Here is a 23,831-nt window from a genome sequence, read left to right as displayed (position 1 = left end):
ACGCGGCTTGGTTGCCTGCAAATGGCTGCAGCCTCTCAGATCAACCGTCGAATCAATTGGGATCTGGGGGTTTGAGAAACCGAGTGCAGTGCCAAGGTCAAGATGCAGTAGTGAAGCTCTAAGCTAACCTGTGCCCCGGAAAACAAGGTGGGATCAAGGTGGGATCGCCAAAACAGCGTGCCGTCATCAGAGGGCAGGGTGGATTCCCAGCCCGCCCTGCCATCCTTTTTATAGAGTTGGCTTTGGAGTCCTCCCGTCACCGTCGCAGCCCAGCCTCACTCGAGGCCTACGACGTTGAAGCCCGAGGAAACCCAAAGACGACGTGTTAACTGTCTGCACATGGAGGTGAGTCGACTGATTGATGACCGACGTGCAGGCATCATCGCTCTGATGTTGGCTGGTGAACGCTCTCAATGACGCGACGCGGTGCCATCGAATTGGCGTTGCCGTGCATTGGGCTGACAGCACGTGCGAGTGACAGTGCGTCTCCCCAGGGATGCAGCGTCAAACATTGTGCGCCTTATCGCTGGGCATGTGAGCTGTATGACTGCCACAGGCACAGAAAGAGATGTGAACGAAGCACATCGAAGTCGCAAGAAGGTTCTCACATCAGCAGTGCGACGAATAGAGAGCCAGGGCCGGGTGAATGGTGCTTTTCAGAATAGCCGCCAGACCGTTCCGCAGGCCGATGGGCATGAAGTTCAGGTATCAAGGTTACGCAGAGCTAAATGCAGTGGACGTGATTACAGCCCAGTAGGACTTTTGGGGCACAGCCCGATTCCCAGCGGTGGTCCCTGGTCATTGTAGTATTCCATATTCTCGATCTTGGGGTCGAACATTCCATCGCCCGTAGGACTCGAGAAGTCTGCTGGTAAACCCATTTCAAGATGGGCGAGCATCGCGACTTGCCCCATTTCCCCTTGTGGGCGGATGCAGAAGATGCCCGGCGAATTCACTGCCATTCACAAACGCCCTAACAAGGGGGTGCTTGGCTCGCTGCTCTCAAATGAGAGTTGAGAATCCTGATTTGCCTTTCCCATCCTCACAAGCTCGGACTTGGGAGCAAGGGATGCCCTGTCTCGGTTCCGACTGGCTGGATTGACGCTTATCTTGGGCTGCCACCTGTCAAGGCGGGGGTTGGCGGGAGTCCCTGAACGGTACTTTGAGGGTGGGTGGAGTGTGTCTCGCCCTGTTCACTAGCTGCCGAGAGAAGGAACCTCTTCTAAGACAATGTGGTGGCTGGATTCAGGGGTGCCGCACGTTCTGCATTGTGGCGGCAGCTCTGTGGCAAGTACTGTATGATGAATGCCAGACCAAACTGCGAAGAACAATCGAGACAAGCTGTGTCTGCAAATACACTCATAGGTAAGGCGCATGTATTGTCAATCTGTACTGCGCGGTCTTGATACAAGAAGCATATTTCAGGTAAACCTGTGGTCAATCAACCAAAACCCATCGAGGAAACATCGCCACCATTAACTCCCGTCTGCCACGAATGAAGAGACAACATGCATTACCCATCTATCTGCGTGCCCATTTGGCCCGGCGCTGAGGAAGCCCAATACTACTGTGACTCGCAGCGCGTCGTGTCTGGTGACAAATTATCGCGAATGCAGACGGTCAGAGACACTTTCGCGCATGCCGACCAGACCATAAAGCGTGGCAAAAGCTGTCGGCAGGTTAGTGAGGAGCTGGTGCTGATGCCCAATATGACCGAGTATCGCATCCATAGGCGCACTTACATGCAGCTGCCAGGGCAATGAAGCCAGCGCAGTATGCTGTCACCTTTTCTTTGCTGCCGACGATCGACTCATCCAGCCAGAAGAAGGCATTGTGGCCGGTGACTTTCGCGCCGATCGCCGCGTATACTAGATACAATGCAGCAAATCCCATGCTGGTGAATAGGTGGGTCGGGACGGGCTGTAGCAAAGGTCAGTCATCGCGGTCGAAGGTGTTTAGCAGAATCCATGCCTACCTCAGGTCGTCTCATGCTGTTCAAAACAACTGACTCGATCACGACCTCAATAGCCGGGAAGACATAGAGATTGAACAGACAGTATATGGGGAACCAGCCTTGGGAGTAGATATCCTTGAAGGGATTCTTGCTGTCGCCGTATCCATAGATAAGAAAGGCGTTACCATTATCGTCACCGTCACCTCCATCGCCGCCGCCCTCTCCGGGAGATGGCAAGTGAGCACGGCCGTTGGGTACCTGGATCGTCCAGTACACAATGACATTTATGAGGGCAAACACATGGGTGACAACATGGAACAGGCTGAAGTAGATGTGGCGGCGATCATCGGCAGTCTGTTCAGGGGGCGACATGAAGCGGAGTAGTCGCGACTCCCAGCGGGTATCATTCTCATCAATGTCGGGCCAGTGCATGTGGGTGATGGTCCAGGACTGGGACGAGATGTCAGCCGAATCTGTCCAGGCAGGTGGCAGCGCACTCGCACTTACAAAGACAATGATATGATAAATGATCAGTAGGAGCCAGGTGACAGCGGAGAACTGGAAAGGAATACGCCATTTTGTGTCTTCGCTCTCCCGATGTTTGGTCTCGTAGTCGATCAGCATGCCGGCTGTTGCGATCAAGTAGGCCACGAGAGCAGCCCGGATGTAGCCCAAGGCATTCTGGTTGAGGGGCCTCCATGGCGAATGAGCAGCACGAAGGAAGATAGGCTAAAACATGTCAGCAGACTGTCACAGTGGACAATATTCAGAAGTGCTGCCGGGAGAAGCTGCAGTCAAGATACATACGTGATCACCACCAGCCGCCTGGCCTTCCTCGTCGTCCTGGCCCCTGCCGACAAGGTTGCCGACCTGTGAAAGCAAAGGCTGGCGTTCCATTGTGCGGCCGCTTGCTTGGAAGTCTGGGAAGGAAAAGTACCGGGAAGGAGGATGCGGAACCGGTTCGTGGGTGTTGTCGCGTTGTCTTTCCAGGATTGTAGGCTGACCTGAGGTCAAATCAATGTTTACATAAAAACTTGGGATATACTCGGTAGGGTGGAACAGATGAAGGTCAGCAAGGGGGGCGCCTTAGAGAGCAGAAGGGAAGAAAGTTCGACGAGAACCCAAGAAGACTCGAACAGCGAGGTCAGTCAACAAAAGAGAGGCACCTTCCTCGGTAGGAGCAGGCTGCACTGTGCTGTTCCTGCACTTGGAGAAGGAAGAGAACGGCACATTTGGGAAGCTGTCTCTGATGACGAGATGCACCTCCTAGAGCCAGGCGCATGTTCTACCTTGCGGTTTCCTAAGGCATGGAAACCTTGGGCGGCTCCAGGAGCCTCAGAATTGGCAGGAAACTCCACATGATGGCTGGCAGTCCTTTCCTTTGTCGTTTTGATCACCGAAAAAGTCAAGTGCCTGGCAAAGCTGCAAGGTGGTAAGACCATGAGGATGGAAGCCACTTTGCTCACCCATCACTTGCCAATTTTCCCAACTGGTCAGGTCAATAGACCTCGAAGACTCTATCAACTCAGAGAAAGCACAGCTGTGAGTTTACAACAGTTGTTGTTCGATAACGATCCAACAACGTCGAGGACAACAGGCACGTGTCATGGCGGCATCATTCCACAAGAACAGGAGGAAATCGAAAGGTGCAAGACCATTGTGGAACAATGTCTCGATCTCAGTGCATGATTCTGTTTGCAGGCGTGGAGAGGCTCTTGTCTGGCATCGGCCACTCCCAGGTGCAGCTTTAAATTCGTGGGTGGGAGAATAACATCGCTCGTCACACCTCATCGTGTTGAAATGACTGGGTTGAAAAGATGTGGAGGTGTCGTTCCTGAAGCTGGTCCCCACATCAGCAAGGTCCTCAGCTGCAGCTTGCAGCTGGTCTGTACGTCGCTACGGCAGGTACCGAGGTACCCACGTAGTCTACCTGGCCTGCCCGCATGCCTGGTACGTACCCGCAGTTTGAGGACAGCTTGTGAAGCTCCCCACAGGCCACCTCTCGACTTCTTGGGCCACATTTGCGACTATCATCAGCAGCAGCCTTTTGTTATTTCGTCCACCGGGAACCCGACACTTCTGTACTATGCAATAGCACTTGAGACAGAAACGACAACACCGCATATCAGAGCATCATGCTTTCCGTCCTCGGAAACCCGCGGCAACTCGCCGCCCAAATACTGAACTTTGGTACAGCCCTGCCGCCCCAAGCTTGCCCTGGTCGCGACACTGACATGCGCCGGAACCAGGTCTGATATTGTCGACGGCCTTCATGATGTGGAAAGGGTGCGATTATGATGCCTCACCTCGGCTTTTCGTGAACACAAGCTAACCATTGTGCTCAGCCTCTCCGTTGTCACCGACTCGCCCTCTCCCATCGTTGTTGTCTTGTCTGGATCCATGGAACCGGCGTTCCAGCGTGGCGACCTTCTCTTCCTCTGTACGGCCGCCCTCGAGCTTCCCATCCGGACTCGGCCCATTCCCGAGGAATAAAGTAGGCGATGTGCAGGGCTGACTGTTCAATTTCAACAGGGAATCGGAACATAATCCAAGAGACGGATGTCGGCGAGGTCGTGGTCTACAACGTGAGGGACAAGGACATCCCTATCGTCCACCGTGTTGTGCGCAAATTTGGCACAGGGTATGCTGTCCTTGAAGATAGTGTTTATGGGTGGCAGTAGCTGTAGTGTGCACCAGGGGAGGGATCCTGCTAACGCTGTTCTTCCAGAGAGCATGCCCGACTACTGACGAAGGGTGACAACAACCAAGCCGATGACACTGAGCTTTGTATGTGCTTCCCTACGTGCCACGACAGAACAGACGGCGGCTGACAAACTTGGGCAGACGCAAAAGGGCAGGACTACCTGGAGAGGCAAGATATCATCGGCAGTGTTGGTATGTTTTGTAGCCCTGGTCCAGCATGTTCGCTCTGTGGTGACTGACATCTGAAACAGTGGGATACATACCGTTTGTCGGATACGTGACAATCATGCTATCCGAAAACCCCTGGATGAAGACGGCAATGTTGGGAATAATGGGTCTGATGGTTGTCTTACAAAGGGAATAGCCGTCTTGGGAGACGGACAGCCAGTACCTCACTGATCGGTTTCTCATCCACCTAGCTTAGTTCTATTGAACAGCATTTTATCGGAGTTGGGCGATCGGCGTTCTTGGAAAAGTATCGATCCCTCAGCGATCTTGTGTTGTCAGCCGGCGCCGTCCAGGGTTGGACGTACTTGATGACTGTTCTGTCTTTAAAGATCTGCGAGTTGCGAATCCTGTCAATCTCTTTTGCACATCGACATCAGAATCTGTACGGGGTGATGTGGCCTCCTCGGAGACCGGGCCAACACATGCGTTCTCTGTCTTCTACACTTGGCACTCTCATCGCAGCATTCGCTCGCTAGATGGAATTCGGGCTCATGTCTCCTTGTGTAATAGGTGCCTACATAGCCGTTTTGATGGTTCCCCCAGTTTTTCTTAAATCCAAGCGAGCCGGTAGTGGCCAGGTCTGTATTGTGCGGGCCTCGACTACGTTAGGGATATGCGAGACACTACTATCGCAAGGTGATGTGCGAGACATAGACAGCTATTGCATGCAGGAGGCCTACCTACAGAGAAAACACCCCCTCTCCTTCCCACTCTACAAGATCCTGTTTAACTAGCTTCACGCTCCTCAATCAATCGAGATTTTCACAAGATCCTCTTGAAGATCACCAACTCAGTCTTCATTTAACCTCATTCGCGCTGACAGAACCCGTCACCTCGAGGCTGCTACCCCGAAGCAACCCCCCCCCCCCAGCCATACCATACCACCGAATATGCCACCCAGAAGAAGGCCACGGAGGTCGGAGGAAAAGTACTGCACCTTTCCCTCTCTACACGACGACGTCTCCGCCCTCCTCGAGGAAGACGACCTGTACTTCGGCTTCCACGACGAAGACGACCCGAAGGGCTGCATCAAGGAGTACGATACGAACATCATGGGCCGCTTCGTCTGCCGCAACAGCTCATGCAGCTGCACGGGCTGGAGCAGCAAGAAGATCGCGATTACGATCCGTATGTACCCGGGTGCAGAATACAACGCGCGCGTATACAAGCAGCGGTGTCTCTCCTGCAAGGCCCTCGGCGACTTATTCCTGGAACACGGCGGCTCGTACGCGGACAGGGTCGCGTATCGGATCAAGAAGTGGTGCGGCGTGAAGATGGCACTGCCGACGTACTTGGGTGACAGCAAGGGTCCGCACCAGAGTGAGCTATGCGAGGGCTGCAAGGCCGGACACTGCACTGAGGCCAATATCTGACAGCTGTTGTGATGAGGCGGTAGAGATTGTGGGTTTTTCTTTGTTCTCGAGTTCCTGCCTGGCAGGCTTTATCCATGCTTCACCCTGACCAGATCTCCGTGTGGATGCTTTCCTGGTAATTAGAGGGCATGCTCTTGCTGGAGATTTCTTTCTATATCTTGGTATATCCGGGTGATTTTGGTTGTATTTGACCATATTGACGAGTACAATAACATCACACCATTGTTCCTCCTGTCAGTTAGGTTCAAAACGAAGAGCAAGGCAGTACTAAGAGCACTACTTTTCAAGTATTGGTCAGTCTTCGGGATGATAGCAATACTTTAGTATATGCCAGCCTCATGTGTAGACTCGGTCAGACACCCTAATCGAGTTTCGATATGCGAGCTATGGTACTACTCGTCATCGAGAGCCACTTGAAAGATTATTTGCTCAAGTGGAATCTCTTATTATAGACACGGCAGTAGCAGAACACCCAGCCAGTCTCTTCCGTACAACAACTCGGTGCCTCTCAAATGAAGGCAAGGAGAGAGCGAGGGAGGCAATGACTTCTGTGTCACGAGGGACGCAGGGCACACAGATATATCACGAGTCGCCCAGGCATAGCGAACAGGCCCATGGAGCAAAAGCGACGTCCTCTCACTAAAACTTCGCCGTCCATAGCTGCTGCTGAGTGGTGGACACCGGCTGGTCAGCACATCAGCCAGTATAGACAGCGATGTACTCGCAAATTCGGACCGCTCGTCCACAGTAACTTGAGCTGGATTTGATCTGCAGGCTGAACAGAAGGCACTTGGGTCTGCAATGCGTTAGACATCGGTGTTTTTGTACCCTAGGTGCTGACAGGCGGTCGGAGGTTGAGGACCTGCCCAGCAGTACATGCTTATGAGAGCGGTTTCTTCCAGCCAATGCACGTACACGGGCGACTAGCGACTAGCAGATGGTGACCATCATTCGACAGCCCATTCGTGCGTTACCTCAAATGTCGGATATTGTCTATGGCTGGCCGCATACAGTGGTTGTTTGGAGGAGATGAACTCGGCCTGGGTGACCCGACCTGGGCTGGCAACTGCTTGGCCTGGCAGGCCTGCTTCAGACCGTGCTGAGGGGGGTTCACAGCATCTGGTCTGGGGGCGATGCAGCCCTACTAACACACGACCCGCAATATAAGGGGCGAGATTGCTAGGTGCCAAGCTTAATTCCCCCCAGAGGCCCACCTCGGCGTGGCCTGCAGTCGACCCATCGAGTTTCAAGCCAATTCAGCTCTCAACCGACGACCTTTCGAGCCAGCCTTGGTGGTCCTCTGTTGTTGGTCGAGGGTGCCGAGGTGGCGGGTGGTCAAAGGCGATCCGTCCCAAGGGGCGGCATAAGATGAAACGAAACGTTTTGACAGCACCGCGCCGGACCTGGATGGGCCAACAAACAACAAGCAGAGGAGGATCTCCAAGCTGCCAATACACGTGGATCTATATAATGAGCCAAGGTCCCATATGAGATATAAGCTTGTCGCATGGTTGAGCCCGAGGATCCTGTTCGCGCTCGTCTCTCTGGTGCCCTCGCGTATCGCAATTTCGCAGTCAGCCAGTGCCAGGCAAGAAGTTCAGCACAGCATTTCGTATCGCAACCCTGCCAGGGCCCACCCACGTCCGAATTCAGGGGTTCGCCAATAGCATCCCTGCCCACTGCAACATTGGGGGCCCTCAGACCCTGGAACTTTGAGGAGCAGGGGCGAGGCCTCTGGGCTGCATAGAATTGAATTCCATCCCATACATTCCCAGCTGTGACTGGCTCCACGACTTTATTCTTTCACCTTCACCACCAACTCACCACCACCACCGTCATCACCAACCACCAGCCGTCGAAGTCCATTCCTTCCTTCGTACGACTTGCCGGTCTCTCTCTCTTCGTTGACATTCTTTTATTCATTCACCCTTTGCTCTTTCAGAACAAACAACTGCTCTTCAGCACCCCCTCACACCCGCAAAATCATTCACCATGCAGTCCAAGCTCCTCACCACATCCGCCTTCGTGGCCGGCGCCTCTGCCGCCAACTACCTTGGCTTCAACTCCGGCTCCACCCACGGCTCCGGTGCCGCCAAGGTCCAGAGCGACTTCGAGTCTGAGATGAAGACCGCCCAGAACCTCGTCGGCGCCCCCGGTGACTTCAACGCCGTCCGTCTCTACACCAACATCCAGGGCGCTTCCACTGCCGACCCCATCGAGGCCTTCCCGGCCGCCATTGCCACCAACACCTCCCTCCTGCTCGGTATCTGGACCTCCGGCACCGACAGCATCGATAACGAGATCAACGCCCTGAAGGCTGGCCTGTCCGCCCACGGCGACGACCTCGCCAACCTCATCGTCGGTGTCTCCATTGGCTCTGAGGATCTCTACCGTGCTAGCGCCACTGGCGTCAAGAACGATGCAGGCATTGGCGCCAACCCCGATGTCATCGTCAAGTTCATCAAGGAGTTCAAGAGCGAGTTCTCCAAGTACAACTTCAAGATCGGTCACGTCGACACCTGGGACGCCTGGACCAACGGCTCCAACTCTGCCGTCATCGACGCTGTCGACTGGCTCGGAGTTGACGAGTACCCCTACTACCAGAATGGTGATGACAACACCATCGACAACGCCGCCTCCCTCTTCGAGAAGGCATACGATGCCGTTGTGGGAGTCTCCGGAGGCAAGGACGTCTGGGTTACCGAGACTGGCTGGCCTTACGAGGGTCCCGACTGGGACCAGGCTGTTCCCAGCGTCGAGAACGCCAAGCAGTTCTGGGACGAGGTCGGCTGTGCGAAGCTGTTCGGCAAGGTCCCCACCTTCTGGTACAACCTGGTCGACGACTCCCAGACCAACGAGATGTCCTTTGCCATCACCAAGGATCTGAACACCACCCCTCTCTTCAACCTCACCTGCCCTGCCGTTTCCAAGTCCAGCTCCAGCTCCTCCGCGGCCTCTGCCACTGCCACCGGCACGTCCAGCTCTAACGGAACCTCGTCTGCCACCGGCACCAGCGCGACATCCACCGGATCTTCATCTGGCTCTGGCTCCGGCTCTGGATCTTCCTCTAGCTCGGACTCCGCCGACTCGTCCTCGTCTTCCAGCGTCGCGGCCAGCGGTGCCTCGGCTGCCAAGCTGGGCTCATCTGCCTTCGCCGCCGTCGCTTTCATTGCCGCCGCCTTTGCCCTCCTCTAAGCGGCACGCGTCGACAAGCATGACGGGAGACAAGCAGGTGGTCGTTAACAATTTGGTTAGCGAAGCGTTGAATTCATCCTTGCGTTTGGTTGGTTAAGACGGTGTGGATGTGTCATCTGGCATGATATGATTTCTGTCGGCCATGTCTTCCACAATCGGAGTCGATACCCAAATTCTAATAGACAGATAAAATTGGCATGGTTTTTGAAAACATTATTCTCTATATTCCTTGGCTTTTCTTCATTGCGTGATAATGTGAATGGTGATATCTATGTCCTAGGTACAGCGTTGGCAAGAAGCGTTACCTATCTGCCGGTTGCGTTCTCAGCACCTACCGTGTATATATATATGAATCACTTTGACTGGCCTTGCGAGTCATCAAAATAGGCCACATTGGTCTGACGACGTCAACACTATATTCCTGCTCGGCTTAACAGCGACTCCGTCAATTATCATTTCCCCGTACTCTGCAACAGCAAGTTGATGAGCACAGTCACTATTCCTAAGGATCAGCTAGCACCACCCAATAACCAGGGGTGAAGCGCTTTTACTTCGCAAAAGTCCGTGTGGTGCCATCGCTAGATTCAGGGTTGTCTGCAATATCATAAGTTGTTGAAAATTTTGGAGAGAATTTCAGGCTTCTTCTGCTGATGCTCACAGTGACCATATGGGGTACGAGGTAAAGATTCTCGATTCTGTGAATTAGTCTAAAAGGGTATCATTTATCATTACAAATTATGTAATAAGCCCCGTCATCGTTCCATCCAAAGGCTCATTCAATCCACAACCACAGTCATTAAGAGTCTATCAGTTCCCCATCAATACAATCCCATCAGCCCTGCCTGCCCCTCTGTCTCTATGCCGCCGTCCCCGGAGCCACTCCAGAGGGCGGGGCGTAATAGCCGTGAGCTCCAGGATCGGCATTACCCTGGTGGTGGGCAGGCTGGGGCGCGAGGACCGACGTCCTGTTCCCCTGGGAGAGGGGCGTGTAGTACATGCGCCCGTCAGTCGGCCCCGGCGCGGCGACGAGGTACACGACCTTTGTCTTCTTGCCGTACTTCCTCCTGCGGTCCGTCTCGACGCAGGCCATGACGAAGAGGGTGAAGTGCGAGATGAGCAGGAACACGCTGAAGGCCGTCAGGGCCTCCATCATCTGGAAGTACTTGTTGGCGGCGGCCTGCGAGGGGAAGCTGTAGTAGTCGCAGTAGAAGTTCGAGGAGCTGTAGTAGCCCGTGTTGTTTTCCTCGCACTCGCTGTCGATGGTGTAGTCCCTCAGCTCGTAGACGAGGCTCAGGCACAGCGAGGGCACGATGAGGATGGCCAGGACCCACAGCACGAGGTGCACGCCCACGTGTGCGCCCGGGTGGATCGAGCGCCAGCTGCGGCGCACGGCGAGGGTGATGTGCTCAGCCAGCTGCCAGATGATGGATGCGACGGCCTGTGGTATTCGTTAGCATTCGAGGTTCCTGCTTCCGGTTCGACCATGCTGTGAGGGTAGAGGCCGGAACGGGTACGTACAAGGGATAAGCAAATGATCACGCCGATGAAAGAGTCGAGAGAATAAGATGTCGTGACGAGGCCGAGCGTCAGGCCGAGGGCTACGATGGCGAATACAAGGTTGAAGGAACCCAGCACCAGCTTGGCGACGGCGAACGGCTTGCTGGTCTTGAATGGCTCGGGTTTTGGCAGCTCCATGGGCTGGAACTGTTGCGGAGCGGGCTGGTTGTTGACGGCTTCGTGAGGCGTGCTGAAGCGTGCGGCAGCAGGCTTCTCGGGGCCGCTGGGCTGCGTGCTTGTTGAGTTGTCCATGGTTGGTGAAACGAACAGAGATAGACGCTGGAAAGTGAGGCGAGGTGAGGTGTGGTGTTGTAGGCTGAGAAGAGTATGCGTGTGGTGAACAATTATACCAGGACGCAGGCACAAAACAAAGCGAATGTGGTCAACCAGAGGCTGAGTTAAGACTTTGAACGAGGGACTGTCTCACCAAAATAAGTAAGAAGCTGACGATGGGGAGAGGAAAGAAAACGATCGTCACGAAGATGGGGCCTGGGAATGACTTCAAGTGTCCAACGTTGCCCCATTGTTCCTCCTGACTCCTTCTGCCATGCCCTGCCCTGTCCTGGTTTTGGCTGCCTGCTATGCATTTGCTGTGTACCACAGTAGACGGCAGATTCGCCCATGCGGCGGCATCGAGAATAAAATTAGCCGGTGGTTGCCTGCAGAGCTGGTTGGCTGAGTACTGAATCCTTCGTGAGGCTAAGCTCAAAGCAGCCTCAAGTGTCTCCTTGGCATCTCGTCTTCGCTAGGTCCTTTGTGTAGCGCGCCACGCCAGGAGAGAGGGTTTAGCGCGCCGGGAGGCGGAAAAAATCGTGAAAGAAAAAAAAAATAGGCGAACGATTCGGCTGTCGCCTGAGAGCGGTCCAGAATATGCGATGCCACCCTTCGTGTCATCTTTCTGAACCGTGTTGTTCTGTCTGTGTCAGCTGCCCATACGATACCAAGTATTGTCGGAGTCTGCGTCCGCAGTGGCATAGAGGTAGCACTGAGGTGGCCCTGACTAAGGTTCCAATCTAGGTACATCGTGAATCGGGTCACTCCTTCACTAACAGGCACACAGCATAGCCAACCCCTATTCTGTTAGCTGCTTTGCTATCTTCAGCATCTCAGCCCTAGCAACCTAGGAACGTTGTCACACCGTCTCAGATCACCATTCACTCTGTGTGCACTCAGCATCGTATTCGACCAGCAAAGTTGGCCGGCAATCAGCTGACTCGAGACATGTCCAAGACCCGGTCATCTTACCGTTGAACAGCTCAGCAGCTCAGCAGCTCAAAGTTGCTGGGCCGTCCTCCCATCCGCAGTCCACCACGGCATCTCCCCATGCTCTCAATTTGAGCGATCTCTGGCAACGCTTCGCCTCTGGCTGAGAATGCAGGACTTGCAGGACTTGCAGGACAACTCAACTGCGACCAGCCTGGACTCCACGCAGGTGCAGACGCACTATCCTACCACGTTCGCAGTGCAGATCACCGTCGCTGAGAGAACCATGCCATACGTATACGACGATCAGTGGAAGATATAGCTCGCGCCAAGCAGACGAGTTGTTCAAACATGTAGAAAGACGTCGCGGAGAGATAGCAACAGGGGGCGGCCAGCCCATTCGTCATAGTTCCCACAAGAGTATGATGCTGCGTGGGACGCAAAAGTGAAAAGGCCAAAGATAAAGCTTCTGAAGAAGAAGCAGGCTCGGTAGTCCAAAGATCGAGCCACAATTGAAGTAGAGGGGCCTAGACTTCAGTTTGATACCGAATCCATAGAGGCTGAGTAACTTCTGTAAAGAGTGTGGGGTAGACCTACCGGGGAATTCTCCTCTCCTCTATGGGGGCGTCTCATCTTTCTTTTGGTTAGAGGCGATCAGGTGCATAGTAAAATGTGTGGGACTAAGGTATTAAGAAAAACAATGAAAGAAAAACCCTGCAGCCCTGCCGCCTTACAAGCAGTGCTATTATCTTTGATGTTTGCCCGAGTAAATTGTAGCAAAGTTTTTGCCATGTATGTGTGCGCACCTAGTAAATAGTGGACCACGTGCTCCAAGAACCTGGATGTCCGTTGACCAAACATATTTTACTTAAGTTATCCATCAATGGACCCATGAGCATGGTCTTGGGGAAAGTTTCTTCCTCACGTCACGAGTGAACCCATGAGCGCAATGAAAAAAGCATTGTATTGGACCATGTTGACAAAGCAGCGTCGTGGAGGGGGTGAACCCTCCTGGCTTCCAAGCGATACCTGACAACGGATGGGAGAAAAAAGATCCGTCAGCATTGCCAAAGGCATCGGAGCAACAGGCCAATTTCTGAGTCTCTGTAAACTTTTTCCACCACTGTCCACCTGTTGCCTCGTGCGTGTTGGAACCCCGATGGGCGGTCGACGAGGCATCATTCGCTCTTGAGCTAGAAGTCGCAGCCCATTCAGTCGTCGTAATTCGGCTCCCTCGCCACTGCTCACAGGGCTTGCATCAGGTTCCCCACCAAAGGTGTGCAAGACAGCCTAAGGCTTCTTCCCAGCTCCAGAGCTGCAACTGGGCTACCCACGACGAAGGCGTCGAACGGCTTCCTCCCTGCCTGCCTTTGTTGTCTGGATTCTCGGGGATGGAATAAATGGGACGAAAAGAATTGCGCCCTCGCCACTGCTCGACAGGGCTTACATCAATTTCCCCACCAAAGGTGTGCAAGACAACCTAAGGCTTCTTCCCAGCCCAGAGCCGCAACTGGACTACCCGCGGTGAAAGCGTCGGATGGCTTCCTCCCTGCCTGCCTTCGTTGCCTGAATCGTCGGGGGATCGAATAAATCGGAAGCGGAAAAATAAATCGTACCCTCGCCACTGCTCGACAGGGCTCACGTCAGTTTCCCCACCAAAGGTGTGCAAGACAACCTAAGGCTTCTTCCCAGCCCAGAGCAGTGCTGGGCTACCCGCGATGAAGGCGTCGGATGGCTTCCTCCCTGCCTGCCTTCGTTGCCTGGGTCCTCGGGGGATGAATGAATCGAAAGCGGAAAAACGAGTTGTGCCCTCGCCGCTGCTCGACAGGGCTCACGTCAATTTCCCCACCAAAGGTGCACGAGACACCCAGGCTTCTTCCCAGCCCAGAGTCGCAACTGAGCTAGCCGTGAAAGGCGTCGAGTGGCTTCCTTCCTGCCTGCCTCTGATGCCTGCTTTTGTTTCGCCAGCAGCTGCAAGCTGGAAGCATTGATATCCCACCCCCCCTTGTGTCCTCCGCCATTGTCGGACCTAGCTGTCGTCGTGTTCTGGAGTGGAGTGTAAAGAAAGGACAAGAACGAGGTGTTGGTGATGTGGGTAAGTGTTGTGGGAGAGAGGAATGGAATGGTGAAAGAATTTATCAAACGGAGGGAGCGACTGTGTAAGAGAAAGGAGGGACAGAAGTGTGGGGTAGGTGAAAGCACGATACGTTGCGAAGTAAAAGTTGATAGCAGTGGGGTGGAAGTGATGATTAGGGTGGCAGGGGAGAAAACAAGAGTCAAGGGATAGGAAGGGGCGTGTTAGGCGAAGGGACTTACTTGGCCGTTGTAGATGGTGCTGCTGGCGTTGATGGATGCCTGGGCTGGGTTGGGTTGGAGGGAAAGAAAAATCAGAGGCGAGGAACGAAGAAGGGGGAGCTGGGTTTGAATACTTTCTGGTTGGGTTGGAGGGAAGGGAAGTCAGAGGCGATGGATGAAGAAGGGGGAGATGGGTTTAAATACTTTTTGGTTGGGTTGGAGGGAAGGGAAGTCAGAGGCGATGGGTGAAGAAGGGGGAGCTGGGTTTATATACTTTCCAAGCCCACACGGGTCCTCAACTGATGACGAAGAATTGGGAAATATTCACTGTGTCTTGCGAACCTGAATGATCAGAATATTTCCATCGTCTTTGAGCTAGCCAATGAGAGGACAGAGTCTTGTAGAGTCAGAGAATATTTGCAGTGTTTTTGCGAACCTGAATGGCTAGAATATTTCCATCGGTTTTTAGTCGTCCAATGAGAAGACAGGGTCCTGGGATTTCATGAGTGAATGGAGAAAAGCAATTGAATTTGTGTGCGCTTGAATTGTAGTGCCAGGTAGAATTGAATGGAAAGTCCTAGACTCGTGATCAAAATGGTCTGAAAATGATGACCACTGACATGTAAATTGCTGCTAAATGGCTACGGGCAGCGGAAAAAGCGCAGTATTGCACGGGTTTCACTTGAAAGTTACATATTGATCATTTTTACATTAGCCAGCTAGTTATTTTCCTCTCTGTGTGCAAACATGTGTCCCTTGCTCAAAGTCTGAACACCAAGGGAGTCAGATACTAGTAATCAGGTCTGAGTGTTCGTGCCTCGTACTTGAACTTGAGCTTAGGAGTTACTTTCCTCCCGGCTTAAACCTCTATCAGAGGGTGGAGCGACGCATTTCCACATTTTCCACCCGAGGGGCAACCTTCTGTTAGGTCTTGAAAAAGTCATTGAAAGCCATAAAACGTCCTTGTCATTTTACGTCACCATAGCCTTGAATACTTTAGCTGTAGAGATTTTCAGATGCCTACAGAGGTATGCATCATTCAACTACTTATTCTGTTTGGCTTCAAAGTTGGCCTGGGTTTTGGACATTCCAGTTTCCAGAACTTTGCAGAAGCCAGTCATTTCACACCTTTAGCCAACCAAAACAACGACTTTCCGTTTGTCTTCTACTTGCATTGTCGTTTAATTCTACCGCGCCCTGTGCCGACGCAGATAATCTATCGAGGCGGAAGCATGGTGCAAAGTCCGCAGCTTCTTATCTCCACCTACTCGCATTTGAAACTGATCCTTTTGGGCATTGTTATCGCAAGTGGGAAGGAAATTTCCAGTTGGCTGGTTCAAGCTACCTGGGTTGGGAGAATCGAGTCCAGGGCCACGACAATCAGAAGTCAAAGCATGTAAATCGTATGTATGGTTTTCTTCAATCTAAGATGTTCAAAAGACGAGTTTTACCATCTGTGGAGAGTCTAGCACGTCGACCAGATCAGGAAGAGCAATGATGTAGTTCAGAATGTGTCAGCTGGCGGCTGTCTAATAAATATCCCCATTGCCAGATCGTATCGCATGTGTGTGACATATGACAGCCCCTAGCTCCCACTCATGGTAAGTGTTTGCTCAGCTCTGTTGGTGGCATGGACAGCTGACGGCCCTGGCACACATGCAAAAGCAGCTCGACCGTGGTCCATTTTCCTGGTGAGACATCCCCATCATGTGTGCGTCCAGCTCATCTGGTGTCGCCTTTAAGATGCTGAGGTTGAAACTCGGGTGTTGATGCAAGCAAGCCAGATTTGCACTGCAGAAAAAGGACGAAGTGTGCACGCGACCATATCATTTCTTTACATGCTATCAAAAGGCTGTCGATAGCACACACGCATGATACCCAGCGGTCGTGTGCGGGGCTTCCACAACTGGACTGGGGCTCAGGGTCCATCATCCAGCAGCCATGTCTAGATCTGGGGTAAAAAAAAACGCTATCGGGTCTCGTTTGTGTGAGGAGGGGGGTGTCAGCCGCCCGTGCCGCCCCCCAGAAATCGCCGACGTGATCTCGTTGGCTGCAACCTCCCAGGGCCCTGGAGGGGGAGCGACGGAGCTACTGTGAGATCGGATGGCTCGTCAGGGGACCGAGCACCGCAGTTGGCTGACATGCTGCCATCAAACTCAGTCAAGACAACCTCACAACAGTTGAACCAAATCCAGCCCAAGTGCTCCTCTTAACTCACTCACTGCGCAGTTAATTCTGTCCCTCGCCCTTGTCAAGGCAACGTTCAGCCTTTGCCCCAAGCCCTGCTGACCGCCTCTGCCCCGCGATGCAGCCCTATTGTTTCGGCCCTGTGCTGGGCATGAATGAGCTAGGTTGGCCGCGGTCGACAGCCCCTTGTCGTACGGTGCATCGTGTGAGGCGCATCAGGCGGTCTACCGCGGGTCCAGGGGGGTGGTGTCCCAAGGTGAGGCACAGAATGGGAGCGGTGACGGGAAATTAACCCACAACATAACATCAAATGACATCCCTCAACAATTCCCGTACCTGCATGAATGACACGATGGAGAAATCAAATATTGAAAAGTAGCGATCCCGCATGAATCTGGACCTCTTGATTGCATCTGTTGTATTCTGCTCTGTTCTGCCTGCTGGATTTCTCTCTCGCCTTACCTCTTCCCCCGCCTCTCTGTGAGACTTGGGCAGAAAAAAGATAACACAGCAGCAAAGCAATAACAAATCAACATGCCGCACTCGCGCTCCGTAGTCCCGGTCGCGCTGGACAACCGCATGCAGCACTTCGGCAGACTGTATGTAAACAACATCCGCGCAGCCCACAGGCCGCCTCTAGGCACATCCGAGGCCATCTACTCAAATCACTACACCTCGGTTTGTCTACCCCACAAAACCCTGTCCTTTCTCTATCAGCCAGTTTATGCTGGGTAGATGAGTTTTCTCTGGGCTGACACACTTCGCCGCGCTAAGGCTTTCGTCGAGGAGGATGTGTTCGTCGCCAAGCTGCATTGGCTCAGGCATCGCGCCAACGGTCTCTTCCGCCGCAGGCCTGACCCGGATGACTTCCGAGGCCGGCCACGGTATCGGGATTGGGAATATTAGCCTTTTTCCAGCACCGGAAACAGCAGAAAGATTCTTGCATTATGGGTTTTGATTTCATGGGGGCACGCTTTATATATGGATGAAGCTCTTAATGGAACAAGGAGTCAGGGGAGTTTTGGAAATGGCCCAGGGCATTATGGAGCGCCGAGGCGGGCGGAACGGAGGGCACTTGCATTTGGTGCATAGGAGGACATGCAACACAACGACATGAGCATCACCACAACGGCATATTTACAGCGCTTTTTAATCAGGAGATCGTTTGTATACACCCGTCTATTCACGGTCTCCGATCTAATGTCAAAAGATCGTCCCTTGGTGAGGTGACGACCGGGTATCTAAGAAAATTATTACGCAAGACAAATCACCGCCACAGGTCACAAAGGTCGACTGAAATCAACCTCCTCTCACGTGCCTGACACTCAATATCATCAAGCAGTCGTGTATCAGTGACTCTCGACCCATCTTGCTTCCTCCACTTCTTTTCATATCACCAGCCGCGTCACCGACGCGCCTCTAATTAGTGAGTGCTGACGCCGCTCGCGGCGGCATCGGCGTCGTCGGAGCTGTTGCCGCTCCGGTTCTGCACGGCGTACGCCTTCTCCGAATCGGACGACTTGCGGCCGGCAGCGGTCTTCTCGGGGTCGGCGAGGTGGTGCGCCTGGTGGACGCGGTCGACGGTCTCGATGAGGCCGTAGCGCATGGCCTCGCGCTCGACCTCCTCGTCGGTCAGGTAGGGCAGCTGCTCGGCGGCCTTGACGTACGACATGTTCTCGACGCTGCCCTTGGCGAAGATGATGTCGATCTCCTCGAGCGAACGGCGCGCCGTCTCCGGGTAGAAGAACCAGATGACGGGCAGGAAGCAGGCGTTGACCACCGCGAAGAAGAGATACGTGCCCCAGCCGATGTTGGAGATCATGATGGGCGTCACCATCACGATCAGGAAGTTGAACAGCCAGTTGGTGCAGGTCGACACCGCGTTGGCCTTGGCGCGCGTCTTGATGGGGTTGACCTCGGCCGGGTACAGCCACGGCAGGGGCAGCCAACTGGCGCCAAAGCTGGCGATGTACGTGAACAGGCCCACGGCGGCGCCCTTGGCCGCAGTTTGAGTGCCTGGGATCAGGCAGGCGAAGGTGATGATCATCGAGGTCATCTGACCGATAGTGCCGTACAAGAACAGCTTTCTGCGTCCCACGCGCTCGATGATGAACCAGGACACAGTGGCGAAGATGGAGTACACGATCATGTTAACACCACCGAGGATGAGAGACAGATTCCGGTTACCGGGCATAATGGACTCCTCGAAGAGAATAGGGAAGTAGTAGATGACAGCGTTGCACCCGCCAATCTGCTGCATGAGCTGCGACGACGCGCCAAGCAGCATCCTTCGGAAGTGCTGTGTCTTGCCATTGGTGAAGAGCGTGCTGTAGGGCGTCGACTTGGAGAAACCACCTGAAGCGCGGATCGAGTCGACAATGACATCGCGCTCGAGTGCCGTCTCGGTGCTTTCCAGCTCGTAGCCACGAAGCGCGGCAATAACGATGTCGGCCTCCTCGTAGCGCTCGTGGGTCAGCAGCCAACGCGGGGACTCGGGCAGGAACCACATGGGGATGGAGATGATGAGCGCAAAGACGATCTGGAAGGCGATGGGGAAGCGCCAGGTCAGGTCGTCCGGCCCGTAGCTTGCGCCGTAGTCGATCCAGTAAGCTATACAGGTGCCGAACGCGATGACACCGCCCTCGATACAGATGAGCAGCCCACGGTTGGTGGTGCGGGAACACTCGGCCTGGTACGTGGGGATGGTGGACGTGTTCATGCCGTTGCCGACACCCATGACGATACGGCCGACGATGAACTGCGCGAACGGGGAAGAACTGGTGTGCATAGAAGTGATCTGAATGATCACACCGACGGCCATGACGAGACCGCCCACGATGATAACGCGGCGACGACCGAGCAGATCGCCGACTCCGAGCACGAACATGGCACCAAACAGACATCCAATCTCGTAGATGGCGGTGGTGAACCCTTGCATGGTACTGTTGTTCTTGGTTGGCGTGAACATGTCATTGAAAGGGACTGCGGTGATGATACCGCTCATGACACTGCAGCATGGCGCATGTTAGCATTACTTTTCATAAGCCGGCGGCGAGAGGCGCAATAACCTCTGGACTAACTAACCCTTGATCATATCCGAACAGCAGGAAACCCGTGGTCGCGATGGTAGACACGAGGAGGGAGAGTGGCCGCCCTGACAGGCCGAGAAACTTGGGAGGCGCCATGTTGTCGATTCTTCACCCTTTGGGAGGGTGGTGTTGAAGAGGAGGTGGGCAATACTCTTGACAATGTGATCTTCAACAACACAGTCGGTCTGCAGACTGGGGGACAGACAGACTCGAGGGACCTCAGGGAAACTAAGGAGGAGAGAGGCTCACACGTCGATGAGGGGTTAAGGGAAGGCACCACCATCGCGGGTCAGGGTAGCACGAGGGCAGGACATCTTATATTTGTATCGCAGCGAATGCAACGTCTGGCGCCCACGTACCGTCCCATGCATCCATCCATCCGTCCCATCAGTTGCTGCTAGCCCCCGTCAGGTCCCATCGGGGGACCCATCGGCCATCCGGGGGGGTGGTGTCCCATCGGAGACGTCGAGGGAAAACGCCAACCTCGGGTATGGTCGGTCACGAGTAGCGAGGCCAGGCTGGGGGAGGAGGCAGATGCTGCCGATGCCGATCCACTTCGCCCAAGCTCGGGCGGAGCTGATAGGCGGCGGTAGCAGAGAGGTCCCTGAATATCTGACCGACAATCTCCTGCGAGTGCAACGGTGTTATTGCAGTCCCGTGGGGCCTAGCAGGCGCAGCGTTGTTTTGGTCGACTCATGCAGCGGGTGGGTGAGTAACAACAGTACACTACACTACACCACAGCACTGTACTCTGACTGTATGGTATGTGAGGATCCCGGTCGCTGCATGCTGACAGCTTGCGCATTGCGCACGATGCTGTCGGCCTCCTGCGAAGACGTGGCCCGGTTGAGGCTCTGATAGGCCAAGGCGGGAGGGATGGGCGGATCGCGTGCGGTTGAGGCGCCCGGGCTCCACCGGCTCTTGCGAGGGGGAGGCAACTGGAGGCAACTGGAGGCACTGGAGGCACTGGTGAGATGGGGTTGGCGATGGCTGAGAGGCGACTGCGGGCGTGCGACGGCATGAGGTCATCGTGTGGGCGTCGTTCAAGGTTTCAAGACCTGCTCGGCCAAATCACTGTCGCCTGTCTGGGGCCAAGAGACGGCTCGGCTTCCCCGCTTTGGCCAAGATCGGCCTGAAGCCTCTTCTCGTTCGACTGCATGCCCGGGAGTTTTGTCTTCTTTCGGCCTGACGTCCTAATTTCTGCTGCACCTGCTCGTCCCCCTGGCGCTGGCACTGGCCTGTTTTACGTGACAGAAACTTTACAGAATTTTCCACAATCATCAAGTGCTTCAACTAATGCGACACCAGGGCAATTTGAGATCCGGGGATGACCCTTGCCCGTGGTGTTGTTGTGGCTTCGTGCCTGTGTGTCTGTGTGTCTGTTGTGCAAAGGACAGGAGGACTGCGTGCACTTCCACCTCGTGGCATCTGCCGTTGGAAAATCGTCCAGCCCAACCAACATCGAATGCGACCCTGCACGCACAGCACTGGCTTCTTAGCGCTGTTCTGTGCCATGGGGATTTTGTGGGACACATGCGAGCCAGTTTTCTTGGTGCCATGGGGATGCAGCAAACTTGGTCCCTGTTGACTCGTGCAAGCGACCCAAGTGCCCGCCGATCAATCAACGAATGCGGAGTGGAATTCTCAGATTCGCAATCGCTGGAGAATCCCCATCTCTCTGCAGCCCACCTGCACAAGGACGGATCCCAGCGCCCATGCGAGAGCCTCCAGACCTTACCACGACTCCCACAGGACGAGCCGGTGGGTATATTTATGGACACTCCCCTTATGTCCGCGCCCTGGGTGCTCCACACGGCCTCTGATAGCAGTTGCCATCGTTCTTGAATCAGAAGAGGCAACCCGGCCCAGTCATTGATCAAGCCGAATCCCAGACGCCCCCGCGGTTCCGCCGCGGGCGTTGGACGCGCGGGCCTGACCATGGCTGCCGACGCAGATCTTTCCGAGATCTGGGACGAGACGCCCGCTGCTAACAGGGAAGCTCCTTTAATCAAGGTTATCGGGTTGTGTCTTCCAGGGTCCTGATGGGGTCCCGGCTGCTGTGAACCTGTATGCCAGTGTCAGACACCGGCCTTGATGGTGGTACAGACTGATTTGACGACTCTGACAACACTACCATCAGCAAGACAAAACCTCGCTTCAAAGACGACATGAAGTTGGCAACGGGGAGCCAAACCCTGAATAGGCGTGCAACATATCAAAGAAACCTTGGTAGATGGCAAAGCTGGAGAATTGCACATGTGTGGCCGGGCGTTTCATCTTCTGTTGTCAACATTGACCCTGTCTTGTCGGTCAATAAGATTCAACACACGAACCACCTGCCAAGTTCTTGTGCAAGAATGGAGCCGCTTCACGGCCGGTTTCCGCTTTTATATCTCCGCTTTAGATAAGATGCGTCTAAGCTTCGTTGCATATTAAAAGCGGTGAACTCTATTTGTCGCCGTCCGGTCGCCAAGCAGCTTCTAGTTGACTCGTCCTACCCGCGTCCTTCGCAAAAAGGCAAAAAAAACAAGCAAAAATCCTGAGCCTCGGCACACCGCGGCGGAAGATTAAAGAAGCATCGCCCAGCCTAACAAGCATTTGACTTCCCGGCGTGACGTCAGCATCGGTTCATGGCTTTTCCTTAGTCTTCCCCGTCATGACCAGCTTCTGAGACCCGTCGGCACGGCGCTGCCTGCATCCTACTCGGCCAACTTCCGGGGTTCGCCGTGGAGTTGGGTGCACTAGTGTTAGATGGCGGGACAAACTGGATGATAGACAGGAATCGATGCGCTCAGCCCGGGGTAGAAGGTGCCGAATATGAGTTGCGATACCGTTGGGCTGTATATCTGCCTGTGGGCAAAAGACTTACCGCGACTCGTCGTGCACATGTGGTTGATGCAGTGCATCTGATATATCCGTGGAGTGGAAACATGGTGGAAACATGGTATAAGTGAAACAAGACTTCCATTCAGCATCCAAAGTCTATTCAATCGCTACTATGGATACAGATGCCAGTCTACCGCATCCAGCCTCTCCGGTGTTGTTCACCTATGCTGGCAATCCCTCGCCATCACCAGGCTCACGGTAGGAGCCAGCCTCTGGCTTGGCGCCGCGGGTACGACCATCGACAATGTTGGACTTGTCGATAGCCTCGTTGTCATCACGCTCTAGTTTTCAACTATGAGTAATAATGGCCAAGGGTGTGCTTCTTGGGTGCAATACGTACCGAGCTGAGCGTCCGAGTCGGCGGTCGCAGCATCGACACCCTCCTCGACGGGGGCGCTGTCATCTTGGACAGGGATCTCACCACCCTCGGTCTTGTAGTCGTTGTAGGTCTCGTCGTTCTGGTTGGAAGACATGGTGATGTTAACTTAAGGTTTAGTGTCTAGGCGCACGTGGGTTTGTGACTGGAATTGTGGTCCGAAAATGCGGTTCTCGTGGGGATGTCTTGGATGTTGATCTGATGGAGTGGGTTTATGACGTTGATCGTGTGGCGAGTCTCCAGCGAGAATCCGGGGATTCCTCCCAGCCTTATATGCTCGACATACAGACTTCACCAACTTCAGCTTAACGACCAATTACGCTGGTGAATCGACTCGATCAGTTTCTGGACGACTGGGCTTTGTCGGTCATGACGCCGACGACTCCTGTGTCCTGCGCCGGCGAGTCTAGTACATCATCGTGAGCCGCACGGAGACGATGCCTACATGATAGCACGGCCTGGGCCTGTCCCGAATTGCAGGCACGCACTACACAGACAAGGTAAAGACAAGCCATTCGATCAATTTGGTTCCTGTCGATCATTGCTACTGTTGCACCAGGACGATGTTGAGACGGGAAAGTCATGACGAACAGGGCCTGTGAATCGGCCGATTGATCGTTGATTCCGCGGCCGGGAGTCGATTGTCGGTCCAGACTTCAGCGGTGGGCTTTGTCCTAGGCGGGCTTGGACACGATCGGATTGCCTAGCCTTCAGACAACGGTCTTGTTCCTATCCGTGATGGTGCAAGGTGAGGTCAGCGTCAGAGTATAGAGTGCAAGCAGCCT

The 23,831-nt window shown here is 54.2% G+C and overlaps 8 protein-coding genes across 8 annotated transcripts; 4 read left to right on the top strand and 4 right to left on the bottom strand.

Annotated features, from left to right (window-relative positions):
• Positions 1-1,601: 1,601 nt before the first annotated feature.
• Positions 1,602-2,851, bottom strand: J7T55_012999 (uncharacterized protein; the record flags this gene model as incomplete). Its single annotated transcript, XM_053141645.1, has 5 exons — positions 1,602-1,669; positions 1,743-1,920; positions 1,976-2,404; positions 2,462-2,683; positions 2,762-2,851. The coding sequence occupies 5 exons, from the start codon at positions 2,849-2,851 to the stop codon at positions 1,602-1,604; spliced, it is 987 nt and encodes a 328-aa protein (XP_052995346.1).
• Positions 2,852-4,089: 1,238 nt separating this feature from the next.
• J7T55_012998 (microsomal signal peptidase 18 kda subunit) lies at positions 4,090-5,021 on the top strand (the record flags this gene model as incomplete). The annotated part of the gene is made up of 7 exons (XM_053141644.1): positions 4,090-4,144; positions 4,204-4,240; positions 4,300-4,394; positions 4,487-4,595; positions 4,683-4,741; positions 4,799-4,849; positions 4,909-5,021. 7 exons carry the CDS (start codon positions 4,090-4,092, stop codon positions 5,019-5,021), a joined length of 519 nt encoding a protein of 172 aa, XP_052995345.1.
• A 754-nt stretch (positions 5,022-5,775) lies between these two features.
• Positions 5,776-6,258, top strand: J7T55_012997 (uncharacterized protein; the record flags this gene model as incomplete). Its single annotated transcript, XM_053141642.1, has 1 exon — positions 5,776-6,258. The coding sequence occupies one exon, from the start codon at positions 5,776-5,778 to the stop codon at positions 6,256-6,258; it is 483 nt and encodes a 160-aa protein (XP_052995344.1).
• Positions 6,259-8,250: 1,992 nt separating this feature from the next.
• On the top strand, positions 8,251-9,453 carry J7T55_012996 (glucanbeta-glucosidase; the record flags this gene model as incomplete). Its single annotated transcript, XM_053141641.1, has 1 exon — positions 8,251-9,453. The coding sequence occupies one exon, from the start codon at positions 8,251-8,253 to the stop codon at positions 9,451-9,453; it is 1,203 nt and encodes a 400-aa protein (XP_052995343.1).
• An 856-nt stretch (positions 9,454-10,309) lies between these two features.
• On the bottom strand, positions 10,310-11,262 carry J7T55_012995 (uncharacterized protein; the record flags this gene model as incomplete). The annotated part of the gene is made up of 2 exons (XM_053141640.1): positions 10,310-10,891; positions 10,972-11,262. The coding sequence occupies 2 exons, from the start codon at positions 11,260-11,262 to the stop codon at positions 10,310-10,312; spliced, it is 873 nt and encodes a 290-aa protein (XP_052995342.1).
• A 5,967-nt stretch (positions 11,263-17,229) lies between these two features.
• On the top strand, positions 17,230-17,601 carry J7T55_012994 (uncharacterized protein; the record flags this gene model as incomplete). The annotated part of the gene is made up of 2 exons (XM_053141639.1): positions 17,230-17,373; positions 17,470-17,601. 2 exons carry the CDS (start codon positions 17,230-17,232, stop codon positions 17,599-17,601), a joined length of 276 nt encoding a protein of 91 aa, XP_052995341.1.
• Positions 17,602-18,118: 517 nt separating this feature from the next.
• Positions 18,119-19,880, bottom strand: J7T55_012993 (sugar transporter stl1; the record flags this gene model as incomplete). Its single annotated transcript, XM_053141638.1, has 2 exons — positions 18,119-19,703; positions 19,780-19,880. The coding sequence occupies 2 exons, from the start codon at positions 19,878-19,880 to the stop codon at positions 18,119-18,121; spliced, it is 1,686 nt and encodes a 561-aa protein (XP_052995340.1).
• A 2,952-nt stretch (positions 19,881-22,832) lies between these two features.
• On the bottom strand, positions 22,833-23,143 carry J7T55_012992 (uncharacterized protein; the record flags this gene model as incomplete). Its single annotated transcript, XM_053141637.1, has 2 exons — positions 22,833-22,951; positions 23,011-23,143. The coding sequence occupies 2 exons, from the start codon at positions 23,141-23,143 to the stop codon at positions 22,833-22,835; spliced, it is 252 nt and encodes an 83-aa protein (XP_052995339.1).
• Between the last annotated feature and the right edge of the window lie 688 nt (positions 23,144-23,831).

The sequence above is a fragment of the Diaporthe amygdali genome (assembly GCF_026229845.1).
Source record: "Diaporthe amygdali strain CAA958 chromosome Unknown NODE_9_length_1275696_cov_64_842800, whole genome shotgun sequence".
Classification (NCBI taxonomy): domain Eukaryota; kingdom Fungi; phylum Ascomycota; class Sordariomycetes; order Diaporthales; family Diaporthaceae; genus Diaporthe; species Diaporthe amygdali.
The sequence above is the reverse complement of the archived record's forward strand: the minus strand, read 5'-3'. Positions and strand labels throughout refer to the sequence as shown.